This window comes from Podarcis gaigeae (assembly GCF_964106915.1).
Source record: "Podarcis gaigeae genome assembly, chromosome: 10".
NCBI classification, from domain to species: domain Eukaryota; kingdom Metazoa; phylum Chordata; class Lepidosauria; order Squamata; family Lacertidae; genus Podarcis; species Podarcis gaigeae.
This window is the reverse complement of record NC_139686.1, coordinates 19,796,998-19,824,939: the sequence shown is the minus strand read 5'-3', so window position 1 is coordinate 19,824,939 and position 27,942 is coordinate 19,796,998. Positions and strand designations below refer to the sequence as shown.

Genomic DNA, 27,942 nt, shown 5'->3' with positions numbered 1-27,942 from the left:
CAAATCTAGTCCCGCGTGCGTGCAACGTCACTTCTGGCGTCACAATGACCGGGACCTCCCCCGTGCTTTTCCTTCCCATGCTTTTCGCTCGGCCCTTTTCTCCCTTAAAAGGACAATGGTACGCGCATGCAAAAGAGCTCAATTGAGGAGTACGGAGTCGTGGGAACCGCGCATGCGCACACCGCCTGGAAGTTAAGCCAATGACTCCCGAGCTTGCATCTCTCCAGACGCAGGAGCGAGACAACGAGACCGCGCAGAGGAGGAGGGGGGGAGGAAGATCGCTCCGCACAACCCAGCACGCTATTGATTCGTTGGAGGTAAATCCTTTTAAATGTTCGTCGTTTCCAGTTGGGAAATATAGATTTAAAATAGTAGCCGTACATCTGAAACATGGGGAGCGGGGTCGGACAAGTTTTGTGCTCTTTGATTTGTGCGTTTTAATTTTTTTAATTAACCTGCCTTTCTGCAAGCAAACTAGTTATCAAGAGGACGTCGTATATATATGCAAGGGGGGTGTTTGTAGGTGAGACGGTGTGTAGCTGGCGTTATTCCCTGGAATGCTTTGCATTTTGGAGGGGTATCCTGTGGCGGAAGAAACGGGGGCAGCGGAACGCTGCTGGTATTGTTGTAGGTCGAGCATGTGGCGGAGTGGCGACTCCAGCCCCCCATGAAGGAAAACAGTTGTAGGATGAGTTTCTCTATCTGTTCCACTACCCCTCCCAATTGAATCCGGTTTGTTCGACCCCCATCGTCAAGAGAACTTGGAAATCGCTGGGTGTTTTAATGCAGTTAGTGCTTTGGACCGCGGTCGGGCCCCGGAGCGGGGAGTTCCCAGTTTAAAAAAGTTGTTTGTTCGCTCCTCTCTCGTAACAGAAAGGAAGCGAGGGGATTGCTGCAATCCCGGCTACCCTTCACAGTGGAATGAAAGTTAATGGGTTTCTACTTCCGAGTACATGTGGGATTTGGGGCAGCAATTTGCTGTGCACTGCGTGTTGGCGGCGGTCAGATTTGTGTTGTCCGTTACAGCTATGGACGCAGGACCGGCGACAATGGGAAGCGAGGGGGAGGGGGAGGGGGAATAAGGTTTGCTCCAAATCCCTCGAGGTCGGCTAAACCGGCTTAGGATTCGAGGCGAGATTTGGAATGTTGGCGACGCGGGCGTTCCATTTCCGAACGTTCCCCGGGGTCCGCGTTCCTTTCTGCGAGTGATACACCTGTAGATCGATTCCGCGAGGGGAAAGTTGCACCGCGTTGCATGGCAAGCGGGTAACAGCCATGGCGGTGTCGGGGTATGTTTCCTCGGAGGAATGGGAAAGGCAGCAGGACACAGGCGGGGCGGGTTACCCTTGGGGTGGTTTGCCCATGCCTTTTAGAGGTGACTCCAGTTTCAGCCGCAACTGCGTTGCTTGAAACGAAGGGATCTTTTGTTTTTGTGCAATCTGTCAGGACACGTGCTCCAAGCTACGCAAGTCGTTTAAAATTGCAATCCTAAAGCTACTTACCAGGGGGTAATCCTTATTGAACAAAACTGGACTTCTTTCTGAGCTGACATGGTTAGGATTGTGGTGTTAATCTCTGGGTTTTTTAATATAAAAAATTAAACAGCCTTTTATCAGACTACCATGACATTAACCATCTGAGTTGGGTGGGTGGTAATGCGGCCTGCCACTTTGAAAGCAGACACTCTTTAAAGTACTGTACAGTATACAACTTTGATCGGAACTTTTGTTTTTTAACAGTCGCCTCGCTGCACATCCGCCCCTCCTCGCTCGCGCCGCCGTACAATACGAGTCTTGTTTTCCTTTAAAGTCGACCTGGAACCTTTCCTCCCTTTCCCGCGCGTCTCCTAATCTTTTGTTTTCGAATTTCACTCCGCGGAAGCAAACAGCCCCGGCTACTACCTTGTTTGCCGCATGTAGGCAAAACAAAGGGCTTATATAGAGCATGTGGCTGCTGGGCTTTGCAAACGGCGCGGCGCGCGAGAGGCGGGGCGGGGGGGGGGAGAGAGGCGGCGCGGCGGCAGCAGCGCTCCTTTCTATCCCTTCGACACAGAAACACGCACGAACCGTGTTGCATCCGAAATCGGAGCAGAGAAATACGCACGAGGTCGCAGCCGCTTTTTGAGGACTTTTTAAAATTTTATTTTGATGTTAAACTTCAGATACTGCGCGCGCCCCCAGTGCAAGGTACCAAGCCGCGTGCAGGGAAGAGGAGGTGGAGGAGGCGTGTTTAGGTGGCTCAGAGGCAGGAAGCGCCTTCGAGGGACTGAGCGGAGTGTTGGAGCAAACTCACGCTCTGGTTGCTGCTGCCTGTCCCGGGCTGTAATGTCGCTCGGTCATTAATTAACTGGGAAAGTGAGAGAGCTGGAAGGAATAAATGTCACGTTTGCCTTATTGGTACACGCTTTTGTGCCTCTGTGCGGGGTTCAAGCGCGTTTCGCTCTCCCCTCGTGGCGCGTGTTTATGGGAGGTCTCGCCGATCCCGCTTTGAAGTCGAAACTGTTGCCATGTTTGAATTACGTCAGGGCAAAGCCATGAGGAGGAACCAGTTCCTACCATCGCGGGCAGATCGCGCGCTCACACCCACCCGATGTGCGCGCAGGAGCTTAGCGGGGCGCCGGTGGGGGGCGGGCGGCATTAGTGAGCAGGAAGTGCTGCTGGTCGCGGCGGCGATGGGATGGAGGGGGCGGGTGGAAACCTTTATCGTCTCTTTTGTTCTGTTAGAATGCGGAGGAGTAAAACTTTCCCTGGTTACTTAATGAGGGTCCATTCCTTTGCTTTCCATCTCCCACCGTTTGTGTGTGTGCGCGCAGACACACACACACAAACACACAAATTTGGTGAGAGCGCCAGTGCAACCTGCTGTTTCTCATTATAGTTTTAATAAAAAAGCGTTCGAAACTCAAGTCACTTCGCCTGGGATGCCGCTTTCCCTCTTTCTGCGTGGGAGGCGTGCTCGTGGGAGGGGGGGAAGGTGAGCAGGCTGTGCTCTCGCGCATATTTTTATATATATATAGTGTGTGTGGAAAATCCGTGCCAGTAGCTATGATGACCCCGATCTGTCGCTCGCTCTCTTCCAGCCCCCCCCCCCTTGCGCAGAGACTACCGCCAGTAGCACTGGAGATTAGGCGGCCTCTGGAGGGGGGAATGCTATGACACTTCCTTCCATGGCAGCCCCTTACTGCAAAGCTAGTCGAAAGCGGAACAGGAAATGTGGACAGCTTTTGATTGCCTTTTATTTGTTTTGTGTGTTTGTGTAATGATTTGCAATGCCTATGCATGAGTGAGTCCCTTCTCCCACCTCCCTCTATTGTTGGCTTCTTTTGACCATCAGATCCTACCAGTAAACAACAACAGTATCCTCTCTCTTGTCCAGTTGCACGTTTGGGCATTGCATGGAGAGACCTCATGGCAGTGGCTGAGCTTGGCAGGTAGATTGGCACATTCTCCTCTTGCATAAGTGTAGCTGTGAGTGTTGCTTCTTCTTCTTTGCTGCTTCTGGGGAGTGTGTATACATATTTTGTTTCTGGGCAGGCAGAGTTCTTTGCACCTGTGCCTAAGAGAGACCTCAGAGCTTGGCGTCTCTCTGATCATTATGGCCTGTTTTGAAAAGTAGGTCGTCCTTGGCTGAGGTGGATGTGGGTGGGTGGTTTTTCCTGGAGGCAGGGCTTGCCTCTCTGCCGTGAGTGGCGTGGTGATCTTCTTTTGCACAGGATTTTTAAAAATGGCTTAAATGCTAGGAAACTCTTTCCTACTTTAATCACTTTATACAATATATGCACGCACACAGCTTTCAATGTATGGATGGAGACAATTGAGGGTCTTTTAAAACATGATGCTCAAAGTCCCTTTCTATTTTCCCACCTCTTTTGGTGTTCATTTACAATACAGTATTTTATAGAGGGGTCCTTAAGAAGCTCTCATCTACTTTTCTCCCTTGCACAGAGAGGAGCATTCACATGCGACTTACAGAAATACTATAACAGAAACTCAAAGGTACCGTATTTTTCGCTCTATAAGATGCACCAGACCATAAGGCGCATCTAGTTTTTGGAGGAGGAAAACAAGAAAAAAAATATTCTGAATCCCAGAAGCCAGAACAGCAAGAGGGATCGCTGCGCAGTGAAAGCAGCAATCCCTCTTGCTGTTCTGGCTTCTGGGATAGCTGCGCAGCCTGCACTCGCTCCATAAGACGCACACACATTTCCCCTTACTTTTTAGGAGGGGGAAAGTGAGGCTTACAGAGCAAAAAATACGGTAATTTTGAGTGTTGTGTGAAAAAGCTATTCTTATTCAGGTATTAGCAGCAAAGTAGGCATCATGGGCAGAAATTAAAGGACCTCTTTGGTAAAAGAAAGTACAGTCATACCTCAGGTTACAGATGCTTCAGGATGTGCGCTTTCGGGTTGCGCACTGTGCCGAACCTGGAAGTACTGGAACGGGTTACTTTTGGGTTTCGACACTCGCACATGTACAGAAGTGTTAAATCGTGCTTTGCACATGCGCAGAAGCACTGAATCACAACCTGCGTGTGCGCAGACACGGCGCTGCGGGTTGCACACGTGCCTCCCGCACGGATCATGTTCGCAATCCGAGGTACCACTGTACTTCTTCATACAGGGTGTAGTTAAAACTATGGAACTCCCAAAGGGGGTAGTGATTCTCACGAACTTGGATGGCTTTAAAATAGGATTGGGCAAGTTCATGGGGGATAAGGCGATGCTGTCAGAGGCAGTAGGGCCTCTCGATACCAGTCGCTGGGATTTGCAGATAGGCAAGATGCTCTTGCACTCAGATCCTGCTTGAGGCATCTTGTTGGCTACTGTGAGAATAGGATGCAGGGCTATGTGGTCCAATAGGCTCTTCTAAGTTTGGGATTTAGGCTCTTTGAACTCACTGGAGTTTCATCACAAGTAAACACATACAGAATTGGGCTCTATGTATCTCCTCATCTCCAAGTACTTGGAACGGTGTTTGCTTAGGTTCATCCCTTTTATTATCTTTGGATTGCATCCAACAAAGTTGTCCCATTAGTGCAAGGACTTCCACCAGCGTGGTGGGACTTCCTTGCCCGGTACACTCCCAGAATCTGCTCTGGAGGGTGTGTGGGGAGGCACCACTGAGGGGAAGAAGCCCCATTATGCAGACAGAAGACCTTGCTCCAGGAGGACAGTGTTATTGGATGCAATAGCATAAGAAATTAAATTGTCAGTATCTCAGCAGTGGGACCTGGCTGGCTTTGCATTTATGTTACTTCATGGAGATAAAGTGTGGGTAACCTGCACTTAATTTCAACAGCCCTCTGCAGGCAAGCAGTTCAGACCTCTGACAAGAGCAATCTGTCTCCTGCATGCCCACCAGGGAAGGAGGGAGGAGAAGGGGGCACTGGAAAGAGAGAGAAACGGAGTGGACCCACCCATTTTTTTCCACTTTTGTCCCTTGGAGCTCCTGCCCCACCCCTCACAGATTACTCCCAAAGGAATGCAGGAGAAAAGTGGCCCACCCTGTGTTTTATAGGCCACACCAATACATTGCAAGGAAGTATTGCTCAAGCAATCACAGATAGTCATTCTACACCCATTTAAACTTCGTTGAATAAGCGAGAGAGAGGCGGTTATCTTTAACAAACTGTGTGAGTCCAGGGTTTTAATAAATTGTTCTTGCTACTAATAGCATTACCTAGCCATGCAGTCCATGCTTAATTCCCACAGGATCAACCTTGTGAAGTAACTTGCTGTTGATTGAAAGGCTGAGAGAGAGAGAGAGAGGCTTTCCTGTGACCACCCAGGGAGTTTTCGATAATGAAGCTTGGTAATCTGGTGATCTTTCGCAACAGAAAGAGCCAACTTGGGCCAGTAAAGAACCTGGTGAGAGTTTTAGCACATGGGTTTCTTGATCTGCAATGGCGCATTCTCTCCTTGGGATGCTCCTTTTAAAGCAGGGCTAGTCTGAATTGATAATTTATTTTTTCTACTAGAACCCCATTGATCCACCTTGGAGGTCTCTTGAAGTTAAAACATGGCTATGTTGCATGGTCCTGAGTGTGCACTCTTGGTGAAGGATGTAAGCGTCTTGCTGGATCAGGCCACGATCCACCTAGTGGCAGAGCATGTGCAGGGCTCCATATTTGATCCCTGGTATCTCCCATCTGTGATGGTCTGAAATCCCAGAAAGCTTTTGCCGGTTGGCGTGGACTCTTAAGCAGCAAACCCACAACATAGGATCAGAAATAGAAGTGACTTGAAGGGAAGGTTGCATACCCAGCTCTGCCTATCTTAGTCCTAGAACAGTAAGCCATCTATATATTACAGGATTTTACCCCACCCACTAGTATGCTGACATTGCTAATTTGTTTGAGGGATGGAAAAAAACAATACAGTAATAGTCATTGATAAGGGGACGCGGGTGCGCTGTGGGTTAAACCACAGAGCCTAGGACTTGCTGATCAGAAGGTCACGGTTCGAATCACCGTGACGGGGTGAGCTCCTGTTGCTCGGTCCCTGCTCCTGCCAACCTAGCAGTTTGAAAGCACGTCAAAGTGCAAGTAGATAAATAGGTATCGCTCCAGTGGGAAGGTAAACGGCGTTTCCATGCGCTGCTCTGGTTTGCTAGAAGCGGCTTCGTCATGCTGGCCACATGACCCGGAAGCTGTATGCCGGCTCCCTCGGCCAATAAAGCAAGATGAGCGCCGCAACCCCAGAGTCGGCCACGACTGGACCTAATGGTCAGGGGTCCCTTTACCTTTTAATAGTCATTGATGGAATTGGGAGAATCACAATCCCATATTGAGATGGACTGTGTGTGTTTAAGAAGCATTGCTTAACATAGTTTTACAAGTATTGCATAGAGAGCATTTAGATTTGCATCAGGCATAGTAAAATATTGTTTTATTGGACAGTCAGTGAATACGATTGCATGTATCCAACCCAGATGGTCATGGGGATGAAGCAATTCCCCTGTCAAGAAAGGTTGCAGCATCTGAGACTTTGTGGTTTAAAGAAAAGCAAAGAAAATAAAATTATGGATAGAGAAGCCAAATGAATTATACATTCTTGTATAATGTACATTATGCAAGAAATAGCAGGGTGCAGTATAACTAGGAATTCCTGCAAATACCTTCCTTTGTGCTATTTGGACAAAAGTAAAACAAAACAAAAAACCCTGAAACTCTACTATTGCAAGTCTACTAATCTATGCAAGAATAGTCAGAACTGGAAAAAGGAGAAAACACCTCCTGTAAAGAAATAGCTTAAGAAAGTATGTGATGCTACTTAACTGAATTATCAAAGATGAGAAATGATTAACTTCCAAGAAGATAAGTTTACAAAAAGATGGGTCTTACACTTCTGGAACAAACTTAATTTGTGCTAATATCCCCCCCCCCTACAATTACTACTTTTTAAAAACAGGTTGGAAATACTGGTTTAAAAGAATATATAAGCCTGTACAGATGCATATCTTTTGTAAACTTCCTTCTGTTGGAAGATAACGAAGTAAATAATTTCCGTGCCTGGAGCCAAGGAATTCTCTGTCAAATGGGAGGTTTGTACTGTGGCTTGAAGATCAGTAAAAGGTTGGTGGGAGGGAAGGAAATTCCTGAGCCCAAGGCTGTCCATATTAGCTGCAAGGGCTCTGCTCCTTTTATCCACTTGCAGATCTTACATCCAGCGGTTTGGGGCTGTGTTTGGTATCATCCAGTTTTGAGGGAGAAATGGAAATAAAAGTGCAGGTAGATAAATGACAGGCAGCTCTATGTCCTGCCTAGTATGTTTTGAAGTTTGGTGGAGATTGGTCTTGCATAGCGTAGGCTTAAGTTAAAAATAGTCATCTGCCAAAGGAAGAAGGGCCATCACTTGCCAGTGGGAAGCAGCAGATTCTGTTTCCGTGGCCTCCAGTGTGGTTCAGTTTGCTCATTGTTACCCTTCGTTCTCAAAATAAAGGCTCCAGGTGTTTCCACACATGGGTGTTTTTCTCCCAGGCAAACTGTATCAAGGCTTATCATCTCCCACGGTTGCATTGCATAAGGTTTTTGGCAGATGAATTGGCCTTGTGAGAAAGCAGATTGTCAGAAGGGGGTGGTATATAAGCATGGCTCTTGCAGACTTGAAAGCAATAGTAAGTTTTGGAATTGCCCCTAAACGGCTGGATCTGGATTCTGAAATGAGCACCAGCATTCAACCCAAATTCCTAGTTGTGGTTTGTTTTTGTTGCCTGCAGATCACTTTGAAATCTAAACTTGGCATTACTCATGTGTGTGCAATCATAAAAAAAATAGAATGGGCCACGACTGGGCTGTTATGAATGAGAGAAGGATTATAAAGCACTTTGGGAGACTAAACATTCCACCGTAAAACCACCATAGAAACCAAATATTTCTTTTACTACCTTTTCTGTTTTGAAGTCCATTGGCTTTTAGTTGCAGTGCTTAATAGCTTCCCAAGATGATCCGCCCTTAATGTACTTTGGCATATTTGTTTCTTGTCCTTTGTGGTAAACATAGGTGTGGAAAAAAATAATAGAATTGTGGAGTTGGAAGGGTCCCAAGGGTCATCTAGTCCAACCCCCTGCGGTGCAGGAATCTCAGCTACAGCATCCCTGACAGATGACCATCCAACCTCTGCTTAAAAACCTCCAAGGAAGGAGAGTCCTCAACCTCTTGTTTCAGGCTGAAAGAAGCCTGAGAATCTGTTCTATTTGCATGGTCACTCTGCCAAAATAGCTGCGTCTCTGCAAAAGGTTGTAGGATGACTGCAGGCATTGGGGAGCTTAAGAAGCTTGCCTTGTACCGAGACAAATGCTTAGCCCATCCAGTTCAGTATTTTCTACACTGACTGACTGCAGTTCTCCGGGATTTTGGACAGTGGCCTTTCCCAGCCCTTCGTGGAGATGCTACAGGCTGATTTTGGGTCTGTCTGCAGACAGAGCCTGTGCTTCAACTACAACCTTTCTCCGTAACTGGGTGGACAAGAGAGTTTAAGGATTTTGGAACTAATTGTTTTGTCAAGAAACCGCAGAAAAGTACTGGTGGCTGCAGAGATGACTCTGGACTCCCATTTGCCCTCTAGTAGTCCTGGTATGAGTTAAATTCCCTAGCAAAAGTGTGCCCAGAGCTCAGTAGAGCAACACTCGGTAGAAGTCTTAGCAACTGAGGCATGGTATCTTAAATCAATTTCAGCCTACAGTATTAGCTATTAATTTAAAGTGCAAGGTCTTCAAGTGCTGGTACGGCTTTTTCTTACACTCCTATTTCTTGCTCTGCTCCAACCTGTTTTGTCTAGCCCAGCTCCTGTGCAACAAAGCAACCCTATGGCTGCCTACGCCCCAAAGAATCCCGGGAACTATAGTTTACCTGTCACAGGGCTGCAGTTCCCAGGCAATTTTGCAGGCAAACTGGTTCCAAGCTGTTAAGGGCTTTATATACTTGAACTTGGCCCAGTAGCAAGTTGGCAAGCAGGGCAGACCTCTGAGTAAAGGGCTTGCATGCTGACAGGGTCTCACTCCTGACAGCAATTGTGCCGCAGCGTTCTGCTGTATCTGCAGCTTCCGGTTCCTAAATACGTTTAGTTGGAAACAAGTCCTCCTGACTTCAGTGGGGCTTGCTTCTTGATCAAAGCATGCTTGGAATTGCTGCCATGGGGCAGCAGCTGTGCAGATTCACTGTGAACAGCAGCGCCTGGTTCAGCTCCCAGTCTTTGCCAAACCATCCCCTCCGAAAACAAAGCGCAGAGGGTAGGTATAAAATGAAGTGGGGACTTTTCCCCCAGCCCAGGTGGCTGCTTTGCCTCCTTCACAAATTGGGAGTGGATGGGACCAGAGGTAAACATGAGCTGAGCAAGAAATGCGAGTGCTGATTTTTGCACAGAAGGCTGGTTTCTTCGCTCTCCTGTGTTCCTCTTTATCCTCCTCCTCCCAGATAAGCAAGAGGCATATCAAGAGTTCAGGGTCACCTCGCAGCTGGGCAGAAACACTGGAAAGGGGGAGGTAAAGCAGGGCTGCCAAGGGCTGTGACTTGGGAGGGGGTGTGGGATGGGGAGAGCTACAAGGGCCAGGCAGAGACCTGGACCACATTCAGCCCCTGGGCCTGAAATTCCACATCTCTGATACAACTGGCCATAAATTCCAGGAGGAGTCAGCCATCACATAGGGCTTAATTTCATGCAAGGAGGGGGAGTCCGGACTCCAGAGGGAAGGTAGGATAAGAGGCCCCTTGCAAGTGATCAGTGTGGACTTCTGCCCCTCCGTGGTAGCCTGCTGGGTGGGGAAGAAGTGTGAAAGAGAGAATGGGGCTCCAGGAGAGGAAAAGGGGTGGCACCACCCACCACTGGCTTTGCCCCTGCCCCAACAGTTGACACGCGGCACCCTTGGCACAAAAAGGATTCTTTGCCTGTGGAGTAGTTGCTGATGAAAGCGAGATAGCTCCTTGGAAGAAAAGGGGGTATATAAAGTAAAGAAATAAAGGCCACACCTACAGGCTGCTTTCTGGTTTAGATTCTGGTGTGAACTGCAGGCTCATTCCTGGCCAGATGAAAACCCAGCCTCGTGAAACTGGATGGAAGCTTTTCGTACAGGTGCACAGAAATTAGACCTGTCAACAACAGAAAGCCTTGCCAACTTTGTCCTTGGCATCTGTGTCTCTTCCTCGGTGGCCCCCACCCTCTTGCCAGTCCTTGGATGAGATGCTATAGCTTAGTCGTGAGGCGCATTCCTTGCATGTTCAAGGCATGAGAGGCAGTGGCTGGGCTTCCCAGTTGATGGAACAGTGAGGTCAGCGTCCCTTCAGTTGGGATGGTACATGTTAAGGAATGTGCCCCTGGCAAATAACTGTGCTTCTGTATTCTTATTTAATATTGCACTTCTGTGAAATCTGCCGTGCAGCGGCAAGGAGGATGATACTGCCCAACATGTTTGGCAGGAGATACGTAGCGGCTAAGAGGTTGGATTTACTGTTTGCGACAGAAAAGGGTTGGTGGTAGTAGAGCCTGAAAAGACTTATTGTTTTATATTTATTTTATTGAGCCATTTTTGTACTGCTTCCCACTTCGGTCTCGAGGCAGTGCACAAAAATTAAAGTCTGATACTTTGCATTGTATTATTATGGCTATAAAACATGCACAGCTGAAATGGGCCAAGAATGAAAGACCCGCCAAGGCCAGGGGCTATAGAAGTTTGGATACAGTCCTGATCTTTGGAGGCCCCAAAGGGTCATCAGAGATGGGCACTTGTGCAGGTCCTGAGGGAAGTATACCTACTGGTATTTGGGGCCACACTGTGCTTTTATAGCACAGTAGCAATAATAGCACGGAAATGTAATTTTGGGGGTTTTTTTCTTTAAAAAATCAGGAACGCTATTGGTGGGCATAGATTCCCATTTTGATTGGTTTTCTTTTGAGTGGTGTATGCCTGTTTTCTCCCTTCCACATTTGAAGCCAATGAATCTACCTGAAATAACTTTTGAGAGAAACTTGGTGACTTAGAATGCACCTTTTTACTTCCCCCTTTTTTCCTGCATTAACCGCAGCCGATTGGGTCACCTTGTTACATGCCTGGCTGAATTTTCTGTGGTGTCCTCTGCGTTGAACGAGGGGGCGACACAAACGCACGCGCTCCTGGCGATCGAGAGAAACGGAAATGTGTCTGAGACACCTGTCCTTATGGGAAATGGTGTGGGACAGGGATCATGAATAATGGATCACCTCCCACTGGGCATTTCTGGCTGCGATGCGGTGTTGGTTTGCAGAGTTGTACATGGCAGATGCGGGGGGGTAGAGACCACAGCTGCCTTCTAAATGTTGCCTACTCTTGTTCCTTTTTGAAGCCTGATCACCTCCTTTCTTTTCCTTCCCAACCTCCCTCATCCCAACAGGCTAAAGAAGGGAAGAGAAGATGTTTGGCTTCCACAAACCGAAGATGTACCGGAGTTTAGAAGGTTGCTGCATTTGCAGAGCAAAGTCTTCCAGTTCTCGCTTCACTGACAGCAAGCGTTATGAAAAGGACTTCCAGAACTGCTTTGGGTAAGAGTTGGTGCCGTTCCAGTACTGTGTTGGGTTTTCTGAGCCGAAGGCTGTTACAAAAATCAGTGAAGCCTGGAAACCAAAGGGGTGCCAAGTTGTGTGCCTTTCTGTTGATCTCCTTCTAGTATAACCAAGCAATTGAACTATATTGTGTTCTTCTCACAGTCTGCACGAGGCCCGCTCAGGAGATATTTGCAATGCTTGTGTGCTTCTGGTGAAAAGATGGAAAAAACTGCCAGCAGGATCAAAAAAGAACTGGAATCATGTGAGTTTGTCATCTTTCATCCTGTATCATGGTAGGAGAAGCCAGCCTGTTGCCCTCAAAATCTTGCTGGACTACACATTCCATGATCACTGATCACGATGGCTTAGGTTGGTGGAAGTTGTTGTCCTGAGCATTTCCTTAATAGCCATTGTGTGTACAACATGTGTAGAACAGCTGGTATTATGGTTCTGCCATTGCCTGCCTTAATGGATGTTATGACTCATAAGGCATTAATATATTCGATAAATAGGACTGGGAGGGAGAGTTGCATAAGCCACAACAGGCCCAGATACAGTTGGACTACAACTCCTCTGATCCCCAGTGAGCTTAGCCACTAATCAGAAATTGATGGGAGTTGTAGTCCAGCAACATCTGGAGGGCACCAGATTGAAGGACACTGGTTAGCTATTCCTTCTGACTAGAGGTATGCTGCACATTAGGTGTAGGAGCTGGTAGATAAGAAGCAAGGGGCAGAAGCTTCATCTCCCAGTGCACTGGAACAATTCAAAGGGCGGGTGTGGATTTCTGGGTTGCAATTTAGTCAAATTTTGCTCCATTTGTATAATGTATACAGTTCAGAACATCCAGCTTTACTTGGCACTGAACCTGAAAGGTCTTGGGTGCTGAGTTTCAATTATTATTCTTTTATTATTTATTTTAAAGCACAGTAGAGCCTGAGCAATGTAAAGCAAACTCTTGCGTGCAAATCAGCACACAGCTGCTTTCCCCATTAAAAAAGGTTTTGCAGTTTTTGCACCATTGCTTATTGCTTATTGCTACAATTCATCAGATGAGAGTCGATGAAACAAACTTTTTTCTTGCTGTCCTTTTCCAGGTGGTGGATGCAAGAGCTGGACCGAGTCTTAAGACGACATTGAAGCCAAAGAAGATGAAAACCCTTTCTGGCAGCAGGATGAAGAGCAATCAGATAAGCAAGCTGCAGAAAGAGTTGAAGAGACACAGTATGTTAATCCTATCTGCTTTTTCCATTAATGGGCTTGATTTGGTGCAGCGGGCCTTGACTCTGAATGGCTGTACTATATATCACAGGAGATGGTCTTTGGTGTATACAGGCAGTATGAAATTCAAAAATCCACCATGTTGGCTACCCTGGAATACTCCCTCCTAAATCTCTCTAAGAGGCTGGCTTTAAATCCTGCTAGTTTCACAGCCTTACTGTATTTTTTTACAGTATGTGTCTTGCTTATTTTTGGACCTGAGCAAAGGAACATTACTGGAGGACTTTGAAAGTATAGTTTCTGCAGTTCCAGTGGCTTAGTTGCAGCGTAAAATTGGAAATTCAGTCAAGCTGAAAATCCCTCCCAAAGCTAGCTGAATTTGAGACCTAAGGGATAGACATATATCTATTTTAAACCATTTTTATCATAAATGGGTCAAAACATGTGACTCCCATTTGACTGGTCACTATCTCCCACCCTTTGTGTATGTACACAATCTTATCCCAAAGGAATAATTCATATTGCAGTTGTTATGGGGATGGAAATGGGATGACACCACTCTTAGCAATCCAGGGAAGAGCAAGATAAGACATTATTTTAAAAAATAGCAGCAGCATATTTACTTATTTAAGTTATTTATATACCACTTAATTACCAAAGTTTCTAAGCCAGCCTGGTGCACTCAAGATGTTTTGGACACCAGCTTAGCAAAGGCTGTTCCAGGCAGTGTACATAAAAATTAAAAGCATACAATTCATAAGATCAGTTAAAATTAATAATCAGACACATTTTAAAATCCCTGCTGAACTGGAAAAGTCTTTGTCAAACATCTGACTTTCAACAGGAAGTGGGCAGGAGCCGTTTAATCTCAGCCAGGAGGGAGTTCCACCAAATTGCCCTAAAAGCACTGAATGCAGGCCTCCTGGTAGATAGGAGCCATGCGTCTTCAGTCAATGGGGACCACTGGCAGGGATTCCCCCTAAGATCTCGGTCATCCAGGCAGGTCTATAAGAGACCAGGAGGTCCTGAACCCAAGTTAATGGCATTATAAATCAATTTTAAAAACCCTGAATTTGAACTGCCAACCTTTTGTGGGCAGGTGTTAAGTGCTGGCAGTAGTCTGTCCCCACCAACAGTCTAGCAGCAGCATTTTGCACCAGCCAGAGCTTCGAGGCCAGGCCCAAGGGTAGCCCTACATAGAACTCGTTGCCGTAATCAAGTCCCGAGTTACCTTTGGCCAGCTGTCCCTGTCTGAGAGTGTTGGTAGTTGGTGCACTAGCTGTAACTGGTAAAAAGCACTCTTAGCCACCAAAGTGATGAGGGTGGATCCAGGAACTTCCTCACCCACAATAGGTAAATTACATTTTTGAAACTTCCAAAAGTTTTATCAAATGGTTCTCTGCAAGATTTGGGGTAATAAGTACATGGGGGATTAAATACTAAGAACCCTGAAGAGAAGCTAGGAGAAGTGTAAGCATAACTCAGGGGCGGAAAACCTTTTCAGGCTGCCGGGCCAGATCTTTCTTACTCCGACCCCTAATGGGGTACATTTTCAGAGATACAAAGAGCATCACAGGGCTGTTTGTGGGGGGGGCATTCAAACAGCTCTACGTGGCTCTTTGAACCTTGCTGCAGGAGGGGGAAGTGGTTTCCATTGAAACAGCTGTTAAAATGGAGGGGAAGATGTCAATGGAAACCACTTTCCCCTCCCAAAGCAAGTTGTGCCCTCTGTCTTGTTTAAACAAAGGGAGAATTGGGAGCTCAACTTTAAGCTCACAAATGTTTCTTTGGAGCCATGTCACTACCTGCTACACATCTGAGGTCACATATGGTGGATGGGTGTGGTTTGGGGAAAACAGCCTGGTGAGCCAAATTGGGACCCCTGGTGGGCCACATGTGGCCTGTAAGCAAAAGTTTCCCCACTGATAGAGGTAGACACTTGGGTAGTCTCAGTAGTCCGTGGAAATGTGCTGTACATTTTCTTCATCATATGGACCAGAAACATGGGAGATTTTGGAAGTTGAGATTCGAAAGAAATAAAAGACGTATGCAAAACTAGTTAAATATACTGCTTTCCCTCTTCCTTACAGACTCTGATGCCCACAGCACTACTTCAAGTGCCTCTCCAGCCCAGTCTCCCTGCTATAGCAATCAGTCTGATGACGGCTCAGACACTGAGATGACCGCTGGCTCCAGCCGCCCTCATGTCTTCTCCTTCTTAGATCCCATTTACTGGAAAAGGTAAAAAGGAAGCCTGAAACAGAATCAGCACATTCCTTTAATTCATGGTAGAAATCTGTACTATTTCCAAAGCACAACTAGCGACTGTAGAGCTACACAAACATGACTCTTTATAAAACTTTTTAAAACAATGCTTACAGCAAGACCCTGCTTGAAGGCAGCTCACAGTCTTCGTTTTAGACAAAGGGGAAAGTAGACAGCGGGAGGAAAACACAGGAAGAGGCAGAGGTTAAAAATGCACATAATTGCAATAAATGTAATCTTAATTACAAGGCTCTTTTGCTTCCGTTCGGTTTAGCAATTAGGGAGCACTTGCAGACAGCTGATGACTCAACATGGTGTTTAGGGATGTAAATAAAGTAACTGGATAGTATGCAGAGCATGAAGTGGGTCACAAGGCATCTTGTTGTTCTCTTGAAAGCAAAGCCAGAGTCCTGGGGCTGTTTCTCCCCCCGCTCCCCCCCCATTAATCCTCTCTTAGAGGGAAACGCAGTTGTATTGATCTCCAAGTATCCCTCTTGCTTTAGGATTATCTAGTTGCTGCATATATGGTGTAGGCTTGTATTGCCTAGCAAAGATATGTGTAACAATCTGCGATCGAGAAGTCTGGGAGTGCACCATTGATTTATGGCTTTTGCTGCTGCAGGGTGTGGTGATAGCCATTAACTTGGATGGCTTTGAAGGGAATTTAGACAGATTCTCAGAGGGCAAGGCTATTCGTGGCTATCAGGCATGCTTGCTAGCTGGAGCCTTCTTGCTCACAAGCAAGTGTATACCACTTGGAAGGGAGCGACAGAAAAAGGCAACTGAAATGATCAAAGAGGTGGAGAAACTCCCCTGTGGAAAAAGGCTACCGCATTTGGGACTTTGTAGTTTAGAGAGAAAATGAATACGAGCTGACATAGTAGATACTTATAAAATTAAGCATGGCACAGAGAAAGTGGATACAGAGAAGTTTTTCTCCCTCTTGTGTAACACTGAAACTTGTTGACATCCATTGAATCTGAATCTTGGAAGATTCAGGACTGAGAAAAGAATGTGCTTCTTCATGCAGTGCATATGGAACTCACTTCCACTGGAGGCAGTGATGGTCAGCTGTGAAACCTTTCATTGTTCAGACAAGAATTTTAGGAGTAACATTTTTTTCTGATTTTCTGGTTAAACTGCTTTGATCCTTTGTAATCTCATTGAACACCACTTAGATTTAATGCTGCTTTACCTTGCTGTGATGGTTTCATTCTAATCTGTTAGCTGATTTTAATTATTATTATATTTTTGTATGCCACCAGTGGCGTAGCGTGGGGGGTGCAGGGGGGGCCGGCCGCACCGGGCGCAACATCTGGGGGTTAGGGGGCGTAAATCCACGGATAGGGGGCGCAAATCCACGGGTTAGGGGGTGCAAATTACTTGCCTTGCCCCGGGTGCTGACAACCCACGCTACGCCACTGTATGCCACATCAAGTCCATCTTTTGTCAAAATTAAGACATGTATGAAATGAAATCCAAATTTATCATCTTCTTTTCTCTTGAAGGCAAAAAATTTGCTGTGGAATTATTTACACAGGCCGCTTTGGAGAAGTTGTTATAGATGCTCACCTCTTCAAACCCTGCTGTAGCAATAAGAAGTCCACAACTGAGAAGCCAGAGCCACAAGGTCCCCAGTCTCCAACCATCTCCAACCAGGAAGAGTGGTGACTTCCACAGCAGTTGGTGTAAAAAAGAACCTCTTTTTCTCTCTGGAACGGCTTGAAAGTGACTTTCTCTTCACTTTAGAAGCCTGCTATGCTGCCAAAAGACTCCCCCCCCCCCCGACCTTGAACGGTTTGAGGATTCCATTTTTTTACTGCTTCAGTTCCACTAATTCAGAAACCTGTTCATATCTCTCCCCCCACCCCCAAATGACTGTAAATAATATTTAAAAGGCTCTAAAATCCATAATTGAGCTGAATGCTGCTGCAAGTCATCTTGGTTCAGTCTCTTTCCCCACACAACTCTTCTTCAGATGAAAGGCCATAAAAGAGAATTAAAATATGTAGTGTGTTTTTCTGAAAGAGAAGTAGTGCTCACATTTTGGCATGTTAAAACTTTTAGCCAGTAACCTTTTCTCCCTGTGAGGAAAATACTTATTACTCTTAGGCATGGGCCTGGGTTTGCTGAAGTTTGTACAAGACTTCCCTGCTCTGTATATGTTGTAAAGGTGGGGAGCTCTTAATTTTTACTACTGATGCTTTAACGGGGATAAAAAGTTTTGCCTGTCCTGAACCCCAAGGCCAATGGCTTATCTTTCTGGCCTAGTCAAAGTCTGTATGTGAAGGGACTGAGCATGCAATCAGTCTTTGGCAAACAATAAAGTTTTGAGACTGGCCCATTCATTACCTTGGTACTGGACCAAGTTAACTTTTTTCTCTCCCCTGCCTGTTCCAGTGTGCAGTCCATGTATGATTTATGCATTAATATTACAGACAACGTTCAGGGAGATGAGGGGTTCCTTCATGGTATTGAAGGGACACCCTTTACAAATGTTGGCCAGTTGTGTAGGGCTGTGATGATAACACAGTATATATACTAAGTCCTTGTTTTTAGTACCTTGGTATGGGACCAATTAAGTGTATATTATAATTTGTGATTACTCTCTTTACCTGTCTAGTTCCACACCTTGAAAAGGACCGAGTAAAAATCTGTCAAAAACTAGTAAATTGCAACTGGGAACAGCAGTCAGTTTGTGCCTGGCAAGGTTTTATAATCCCAATCCAACAGCAGAATGCAAACAATGCGGTAATCACTCTTCATTTTATACAAATTTTATTATTAATAATAATAATAATTTTGAAGGCCAATCAGAAACAAAAGCAAGCCCATTCTAGCACAAGCTCAGGTTTAAGATTCCTCTTCTGTGTTTCTGCACTGTTTGATTAGCTTGGTTACGCACCAAGGAAGGAAAATTGCAATAATAACAAACCCACCCACACCTTTATTATAAAGTATTATCTAAAGAGAGAGAGGTCTAGGTATGCACGGCATTTGTTGGCAAATAAGAGAAAGTGTTTTTATTTCAGATATATACTCTGTAAATGTGTGCGTAAATTACTGTGACTTCTCTTTTTTAAAACAACCACAGCCACCTAGTATTGTCTAGTTAGAGCTATTTCCCAAGTTCACGACACTAAATGCGTATAATAGCCTTCATGTATGAAGAGCCGTCACAGGCTGTAGTCAGTGTCAGTCCTTGTCTTATGATCTTCTGGTCCCGGCTGCAAGTCCTTCCTGTTACCCCTCCTTCCCTCCTAATCTCCCAGAAGTGCCTTCAGTCCTTGTTCCTACTTCTCTTGTCCCCAGCCTTCAACACAGAACTGCACAGTTAATTCCCCACACTGCCTGCTTGTCCCCTATTTTGGATTTGCTTCTTCCTAAATTCTGCCCTAGCACCTATGGGCAAGCAGGCGTCTCCTAAGACTCCCATGTTTCCCCCCATGCTTTCTCAGTCTGTACTGTGAGAGGGGAAAAGGGGGTTTCTTAAGCATTGTCACTGTAGTATATTAGCCGTAGGACAAGGCACTTGGCTGAATTCAGTTTTTCCCTGAAATCTCAGCCAGCATAAGAATTAGAATATTGTTTGCTTTGTTTTAAGATGAGATTCCCAAGATTCTGATAAAATACGCCAATTGACCAAGGAAAGAGTTCTATCAGCTTTGGCAAATAATGGCTTCCGCTGTAAGTATGCTGCTGTATTTAGCTCATACGGATTTCTCCAATTTATTTGAATAGCATGAGAATTTTGACTTGTTTTGTGCAGTGCACTACTACAAACATAACTTTTTGTCCTTTTATACTTTTTATTAAACAAAAAAAATCCTAAACTGATGCATTAGGAAAACAAAATCTGAGCTATTTTCCTACCTTGTTTTTAGGGTTCCCTTAATTGTGTCCCCCGCATTTGTAAATAGGAGAAATATTCTAAAGGGAGGATAAGATAGGTCTTTATTTGTAACTGACTAGCTACTTGGCAGTTTTGCTGGGTTGGTAATCTCTGAAGGATTCATGTAGGAGTCCCAGATATTTTTTCCCTCATCAATTTACATGTTTAAGGTTTTATTTTTTTGTTCGTTTCTGGGTTGTTGTTTTTAGTAAGCGTCAATGGTTCTGTGCATTTACAGCTAAAGTATGAAACAATGTACTATGATATGGATCATCTCGTCTACTTCTGTATTTATTTATTTATTACTACAACAGCAGGCTGCTTTTCCCTCAGCCTCCTTACTCCTCCTTCCTATGTAGTAATGCAATATGAATTGTATGTAGTTATGCACTTTGTATTAATGTAGTAGAAATCTATGGAACCTGTTTTTTATACTTTTTATATTGTTCATACACTTGTAATCCAAACTTTTTTTTTACACTAGGGTAATTAATAAAAAATAGACTTTATTTAGAAAAATAAGCATTTTTCTTCCTGACTTAAAAAAACCACACTTTGATTTATTGATTCCACCATTAAAGTGGGTGGGAATTGCAGGAGAATAGGGGCTGTGTGCCAGGGACGCAGGTGGCGCTGTGGGTTAAAGCCTCAGCGCCTAGGACTTGCTGATTGAAAGGTTGGCGGTTCGAATCCCTGCGGCGGGGTGCGCTCCCGCTGCTCGGTCCCAGCGCCTGCCAACCTAGCAGTTCGAAAGCACCTCCGGGTGCAAGTAGATAAATAGGGACCGCTTACCAGCGGGAAGGTAAACGGCGTTTCCGTGTGCGGCTCTGGCTCGCCAGAGCAGCGATGTCACACTGGCCACGTGACCCGGAAGTGTCTCTGGACAGCGCTGGCCCCTGGCCTCTTAAGTGAGATGGGCGCACAACCCCAGAGTCTGGCAAGACTGGCCCGTACGGGCAGGGGTACCTTTACCTTTACCTTTAGGGGCTGTATAGATTCAGGGGAAGATCAAATGCTAATGCTGTTTTAAGAAGTTGTTCATTTTCAAGGATGGATGGAATAAGGAAGAACATCCTGATTCTTAATTGGTAGCCATGGGAAGTTAAGAGAGAACTTACTATGTAACATAAACCTTTATGGGTGAATATTCCTGGTATGAAAAAGATTTATAAATCTCAGAATGTTTTCCACACACAGTCCCACCAAACGTTGTCTTTTTTTAAAAAAAAATGCAGTGTCCCTCCTGTTCACTGTCACACTTGACAGCTACTTTGACATTTTTTAAGAGTTTGTTTGTTTGTTTTAAGAGTTTGTGATTCAGCCAATCAAATCAAGTAGCTAGTTTGATGGCTGCATGACACCATAATATGAATCAATCAGATTTGGACGTGTGATGATGTCATGGGCTGAATAAGGAGAACCTCCCCCCTTTTTTTGCGGGGATCTTTCTCATATTGCTGCAGAAATAAAGATGAGGTATTTCACAGAGAAACACTTCCGTGAATTTTTATCTCCACATCTCCACAGTAAAATAGCCCAATACAGTCATACATTGGAAGTTGAACGGAATCCGTTCCGTAAGTCTGTGCAACTTCCAAAACGTTCGGAAACTAAAGCATGGCTTCTGATTGGCTGCAGGAAGCTCTTGCAGCCAATCGGAAGCCCTGTCAGACGTTTGGCTTCCAAAAATAGTTCGCAAACCAGAACACTCACTTCTGGGTTTGCAGTGTTCGGGAGTCAAAACATTTGAGAACTAAGCTGTTCAAAAACCAAGATACGACTGTATTCGTTTTGCACCCTAGCCATGGCTTTACCAGCATAGTGTAAGACAGAGTTACTCTGGCATTAATTGGTTGCTAGAAGATGCACTGAGAATTCTCCGTGCCACAGCTTGAGTTATTGTGGAATTAATTTCACATGTATGAATATATTTGCTGCCAGCCAATTAGCATCTTTGATGTGTTTTCTCTGTGACCATAGTGAGCAAGTAAGTCCCTAAGCAGAATAATAATGGTTTCTATAATTTCCAATTAAGATCTGTGGGGGAATTAAACAAGTTCAAAGTGTCACAGGAAAAAAAATGTTGATCCCAATACTTAGCTGCTGGCAAGAATTTCTGCCAAGCCTATGAGACTTGAAATCCCCTCATGTCTCAGTATTGTTGCTGCTTCTTAGAAGTGCTTTCAATAGTATTTTGTACTTAATGTACATCTAAAACAGTTCAGAGCAGATCTTGTCATTGGTTCATGTGGGATATTGTTTAATGTACTCAGAAGTGTTTCTCGAGTCTAAATAGAGGTGAAATTTTTATGTGATATAAATCAAGTTCTGCATCCAAAAACCAGATGGCTATATTGATATATTGACTTTGGCACAGCAGTTGTTCTAAGCAACAACCAGCATGCCTCCCATGGGGATCTCAGTCATGACCTCTATTGGTGACCTTTAGGAAAGCTACTCTCTCCCCCCTCCATCTGGGGAGGGGATAATGCAGATCTACTTTACAAGGTTGGTGCAAAGATGAACAGGGTAATGTATGTGAAATGTTCTTGAGTACTGTAATTGGGGAAAGCATTAAGCATTAATTATTATTACTCCCCTGACCCCACATTATATTTTGACAATATTACTGTGCACATTTATGCACTCTTATCTATGAGTAAGCCACATCAAACATAGTGGGCTTAAATTTCTCTTTAAAATGTTTGTATTGATTTTTGCATGTAAGAAAAGGAAAACAAGACAAAACAAGATCAACAATACGAACAAAAAGAAACGCGGCAACAAATGCAAGGTGCTGAAGTTCAAGAACAAAATGCATGTCACAGAAGCTTAATTGAGCTTTCATAACCCAAGAAAAATCATAATATATATACGATGAAACAGTACACCGTTGGTGGGTTAATGGTGGTATTTACAAATTAAATACAGATAAAGAAGCAGATTTGATATAAGAAATGAAACACTCACCAGACTGCCTGAAATTTGTCCGTCTTTGCAGATCTACTGATAACTGTGATCTTCCAAGTAATGGGGCTTACTTTTGAGTAGACTTGGACTTAATAGTGCAAACTGTACAAGTATGATCTCTTAGCGCAGTGGAACCTTGGTAGTCGAACGGCTTGGCTCCCGAATGCTGCAAACAAGGAAGCGAGTTTTCTGATTTGCGAACGTTTTTTGGAAGCCAAATGTCTGATGTGGCTTCCACAGCTTCTGATTGAGTGCAGGAAGCTCCTGCAGCCAATCAGAAGCCACGCCTTGGCTTTTGAACGGTTTCAGGAGTCGAATGGACTCCCGGAACGGATTAAGTTTGAGAACTAATGTACCACTGTATCTGTACATGATTGCTGTGAGCCACAAGATGGGGTTGTTTGCTTAAGAAAGCCTCAAGGTCTCAAGTATGTCTGGGTGTCAGTTATTTCAGTCACACAGCACAATGCCATCTATATCTTATTTGGAAGTAACTCCCACCGAACTCTGATCTAGGCAAGTTTATATAGGATTCCAGTCTCATTCTAGACTTGTGCAGGCATTTGCCTCCATGCATTCAAAGAAGCAGGCAGCTCATGCTAAACTGGCCATTAGTTCCCAAGGTCTTCGCATGTTCTGCTCTTCTACTCTGCACAGCAAAGTCTGAAGTCTACAGCCAACTGGGATGCTGTGAGGTGAGGTTGGTATGGCTGGCTTCTACACACAAAAATGCTTTGAGTCAAATGCTTGAACAAGACTTCTACCCAAAGTTTATTCAGAGACAAAAATAATGTTCTCTTTGAAATTTTGCAAAGTGAGACATAGGTTTCAAAGTTAACTAGAATAACAAAAAAGCCTTACTTATTTGATTCATTTACATACCATCCTTCACCCAGTTACAATCACAGAGCTAGAGCTGCTCACAATGCAATAATAAAGCAATAAACACGCAATCAATAAAAGCTACTTGCATGCATGAAAGGGTTGACCTGAGTGCTGAAGTCAAGTTGCCAGTGGATGGGGTTTGGCAGGCTACCAGCAGTCTCTGCTTTCCCCATGGAAAGGATCCATGGGCTTGGCTCCCAGGTCAGCAAATACTGCACGCGAAAGAATATCTCTAAAAGGAGATTTTTATAGCCTATACCTTTGCTAATGCAAAGACTGCATGATTCTTTTGTAAGGAAACAAAAGTTCTTTTTATGTTGTTCGGAACCCTTTTCTTCGTTATTTTTACTGCCAACTTAAAAGCACAGAATCGTAGAGTTGGAAGGGCCATCTAGTCCAAACCCCTGCAATACAAGATTTCTTTGCTCAATGTGAGGCTCAGAGCCACAGCCCTGTTTGCTGTAACTCCTGAAACTGAGTAAAAATTTCACTTGTTTGCAAAGCTAACTCTGACTAAGTCTAGCCTAGGTATTTTTGTGGAGAACATTTGTTTAAAGTGGATGAGGGCAGATTTAAGTAAATCTAACCAAGTTTTAATGTGTTTGGAGCAATTGCCATTGTGCTAACTCCTACGAGAGAAATCTCTCCTCCAAACCTTTCCAACAAAAAAAATCTATCAGTAAGTTTGATTTGCCACCTTTTTTTGGGGGGGGTACCCGCAAACAAGGTGTTACTATAGAGAAGATTGTCTCAAATCACCACATGATGGACTTTACTGATGAGTGGGACCTTGAGAAGGGCTTTTGCTGCCGATTTCAAGGCTCGGGCCAGCAGTATGTTCTTGTGTGAGTTTGGATGTTAACAGGACTGAGGATCTGGTCTCAGCTAGCCAAGCTGTATTTATTTAGGCTTTAAGGGGTTCCTAAATAATATAATCCATTTTAAGGCCCATCTTTGACCCCAACTAATTTTGGGGCCTAGGGCAGTTCACGGGCCTCCATGGACGCTGACCCTAGGCCTAGATATTATTTTATGGATTAAGGCATATCTAAACTTCTCTTTATATAACAGTAAACAGACTTCAGAAAAATTAAGGGCTGAATAATAAAAAGTTGCATGCTGCTATATTTAGCACAAATTGCTTATGGGTAGGGAATGTAATGACCTGACAGTGCACTTTTATCCTTTCTATGATCCATTTGCTCTTAAGGTTCTAGAAAAAAAGCTCCTCCTCCCCCTGACTGAATAGTCGAGTGTCCTGGATTCTGCTTTCAGTAGATCATTCTTCATTTGAGCCAAGAGGAAATAAAACATGCCTATGTCTCTCCATCTTTGCTTGTTCCTACACAGCACACAGAAAAAGCTTGACACATTGAATAATCATGTGAAACCTCAGAGATCACAAGTGAATGACACACATACTGAACTACATACTGAACTAAGCAAATGCTGGAGGCTTTTTGAAATATAAAAAGTGGATAACAATTATTTGAACTTGCAGAAACGCAGTTGCATAGACGAAATAAACTGAATTTCAGAGTCCTCAAAAAACCCTCCCAAATGCTAGCCTCAGGTAGAGGAAAGTTTATGATGCGTTCATTAGGACGCGGGTGGCACTGTGGTCTAATTCGGCGGTTTGAATCCCCGCAACGGATTGCTCAGTCCCAGCTCCTGCCAACCTAGCAGTTTGAAAGCACGCCAAAGTGCAAGTAGATAAATAGGTACTACTCCTGTAGGAAGGTAAACAGTGTTTCTGTGCGCTGCTTTGGTTTCGCCAGAAGCAACTTAGTGACCCAGAAAAACTGTCTGCGGACAAACGTCGGCTCCCTCGGCCAGTAAAGCGAGATGAGCACTGTAATCCCAGAGTCGTCCGCGACTGGACTTAATGGTCAGGGATCCTTTACCTTTTAATATGGCTTGATTCTGCTCTCAGAGAACCAAAAGCAACAGCTCTTTGGTAATTTGGATCAGTTTTGAAATAGTTACAGAAATCTCATTGCACTGTGCAGTTGCTAACTCCCTCCCTCCCTGTTCCCCAGGTTGGACTGCTTGCTTGCTTGTTTATAACAGTCATAACCTGCCTTTTGACAAATGACCTCAATAAGGGTTATAAAAGAAAATCCATTTAAAAAGTATAATAAACACACTGAACTCTACAATAGATGAAACAATAAATGAACAATAACAGCAGCTTAACTCAGTAAAAGACCACAAGAATAGGGTAGATTTCTCTGCCACCTGAAAAGTAGCAATGAAGGTATGAGGCAAACATGCCAAAGATGAAATTATAGCGCTGGACAGAAAAGGTCCTACTTTTGATAGCCCGCAAACTTCCACAATTGCAACTGGATGAGTAAGAAATCAATCTTTTAGTATAGCAGCATCTACACTTGGGAAACTCCCCGCTGACATCTGGCAGGTACCTTCACTGCACCCTTCGGCGCCTGCTTAAAATATTTTTGTTCAGGCAAGCCTACCCAAATATGTAAACGCTGATATGACCTAATCCTTTTTATTGTTCATTTTCATTATTTTAAACAGTTTTAAAGTGTTTTTATTACCGTATTGGCCTGAATATAAGCTGCACTCCCCCCCCCCCTTAATTCCAACCGTGACAAGTTAAAGTGCGGCTTAAATTCGCAACCTTACAAAAATTGGCTTACTCTCCCCCAGATGGTTTGCTGGGAGGTTGTTGACCGGTGTTGTGGGGTCACAGGGTGCTAAGCACTAGCAATGGCAGTCCCCCCCCCTTTCATTGCGGAAGCATTCGGGAGGCTGGCACGCGGCACACTTGGAGGTCCAGCACCTGCTTGTGGACTGGGGCGCCGAACGCCATCCGCCCCCCTATCCCCTGTTCAGGGTGGTAGTGCTGGGAGGAGGGCGTGCAGCATGCTTGGAAAAAAGCGACAGGCTGGGGAGCGGGGTGCTAAGCGCTGGCAATGCCCCCCAACCCACTGGTTGGTTTTAGCGTCAGGGCGATTAGGGCGCCAGAAAAGCATCAGTGCAGGCCAACCACTGTGACTTTTCGTTTTCTCTCCAATTTTAAGGGAGCGGGTTATATCCAGCTATTGTCTTTTTTCCCTCCCCCCTTTAAAAGTGTGACTTATTTGTGGGTGTGGCTTATATTGGGCCAATACAGTATTTAGGGGAGAAGGTTTGGGAACCACTAGTATAAAATATTCATTAAAAACAGCAATAAAAAGAAACTTAAAATGATAGCCATGAAATTCTCAAAATATAGATAAGATCAAGCTTTAAAAGCAAATACTGTATACAAATGGGTATTTGGGTAGGTATTTCTTTCTAAGTAAGCACCCAAAGCTGTGCAATGAGGGCACCTGTGTAACATCAATAGGCAGGGAGTTCCATGGTACAGGTGCTACCACACTGAAAGGTTGATATCTTTTAGGTGTGGAAGAAACATTAGGTGTCACATCTAAATAAATGTACGGTTATAAATCCTGCACAAAGCAAATGGTAAATCATTGTTTAGTAAGAGCAGCAGTAGTGTGGGCCAGGGGAGGGGAGGGGTAATACCATATTTTTCGCTATATAGGACACACCTGACCATAGGACGCACCTTGTTTTAGAGATGGAGAACAAGGAAAATAAATTCACCCCCTCTCTGCTCAGCGCCCCTTCTGCGAAGCAGCAGGAGAAACAGAGCCCCTTCCATTTCTCCTCCAGCTTGGCTGAAGGGGCGCTGCGCAGCTTTCCCTCTCTGCTGAAGCCGGGAGAGTTTTGCTTCAGCAAAAGGAACCCGAAGCCTGCCTATCCTGAAGCCTGGAGAGCGAGAGGGGTCGGTGAGCCCTCTCACTTGAGCAAAAGCAACGCGAAGCCTCCGGAGCACGGAGGGAGCGCTCCCTCTGTGCTTTGGAGGCTTCACATTGCTATCGCTGAAGCCAAGGAGCCTGCATTCGCTCCATAGGACGCACACACATTTCCCCTTAATTTTTGGAGATTTAATGTCGCCTATGGAGCGAAAAATACGGTAACTCCCTTTCTCTCTGTTCTTTTATAGGAGTGTCTGAGTTGAACCAGGGCTGCTGAAGTGCTCCAACCATCTCTCAGAGGATCTATCCTTTGATGGGTGGCCACCCTACTAGAGCAATATTAAGTGGAATCATTTTTGATACCACAGTACTGATCTAATTCTCTTATTGGTGCAAACAGAAATGGCATCCAAAAGATCTTCCCATGTAATGAGATGCCAACTGAGAACCAAGGGCTTGGCCTCATGCGTCCAGTTGGAGATGCTGGCATGGACATGATTGGCAGCAGGAACTTTTGTAAGGCAAAGGCAAAGATTAGCAAGGGGACACTCATGGTTGCATTTTCTAATTCCTCTTGGAAAGCTCTGCAATGATGTAAGATCTGTTCTTTGTGCTCCTGACAATACGGGCCTCTGTCACTTTTGTTCCAAGTAAGTGGCTGCTGGACAGTTTTGCGAACACAGCAGCATTCCATTTTGGCAGGCCTCCATTATAGAGCAAAATAGGAAATGGTCACAAAAGCACCTACAAACATTGTGCATGCAGGACAACTTTCTTACTATGTTGGCACATCCACGTCATACCCTCATTCCTGCTGCCAACTCTGCCCTCTGATATTTCATTCATAAAGCAACATGTAGTATTTATTTCTATTTGTATTGGGACTGTAGAACTTAAAACTGGAAATACAATTCTTTGATAAA

The 27,942-nt window shown here is 44.8% G+C and overlaps 1 protein-coding gene across 4 annotated transcripts; it reads left to right on the top strand.

Moving 5' to 3' along the window:
• The first annotated feature begins 50 nt into the window (after positions 1-50).
• On the top strand, positions 51-27,942 carry SINHCAF (SIN3-HDAC complex associated factor). 4 transcript variants are annotated; one of them, XR_014555652.1, is made up of 7 exons: positions 140-317; positions 11,863-12,010; positions 12,176-12,275; positions 13,111-13,237; positions 15,325-15,475; positions 17,008-19,186; positions 27,268-27,942. XR_014555652.1 is itself a non-coding variant. In XM_083700973.1 (6 exons), the coding sequence occupies exons 2-6, from the start codon at positions 11,883-11,885 to the stop codon at positions 17,168-17,170; spliced, it is 669 nt and encodes a 222-aa protein (XP_083557099.1). In that variant the 5' UTR covers positions 51-317; positions 11,863-11,882; the 3' UTR covers positions 17,171-19,910. The 4 variants fall into 4 exon arrangements, 3 of the variants coding, with proteins under 3 accessions (XP_083557099.1, XP_083557097.1, XP_083557098.1); XM_083700973.1 differs by lacking the exon at positions 27,268-27,942 and having other exon boundaries at positions 51-317; positions 17,008-19,910; XM_083700971.1 differs by lacking the exons at positions 140-317; positions 27,268-27,942 and adding an exon at positions 1,176-1,289 and having other exon boundaries at positions 17,008-19,910.

Excerpts from the sequence above, each read along its gene's own strand:
- SINHCAF (XM_083700973.1), top strand. The coding sequence starts at position 11,883 with ATGTTTGGCTTCCACAAACCGAAGATGTACCGGAGTTTAGAAGGTTGC. Across the intron at positions 12,011-12,175 it reads GACTTCCAGAACTGCTTTGG|TCTGCACGAGGCCCGCTCAG; the intron begins GTAAGAGTTGGT and ends TTCTTCTCACAG. Across the intron at positions 12,276-13,110 it reads CAAAAAAGAACTGGAATCAT|GTGGTGGATGCAAGAGCTGG; the intron begins GTGAGTTTGTCA and ends GTCCTTTTCCAG.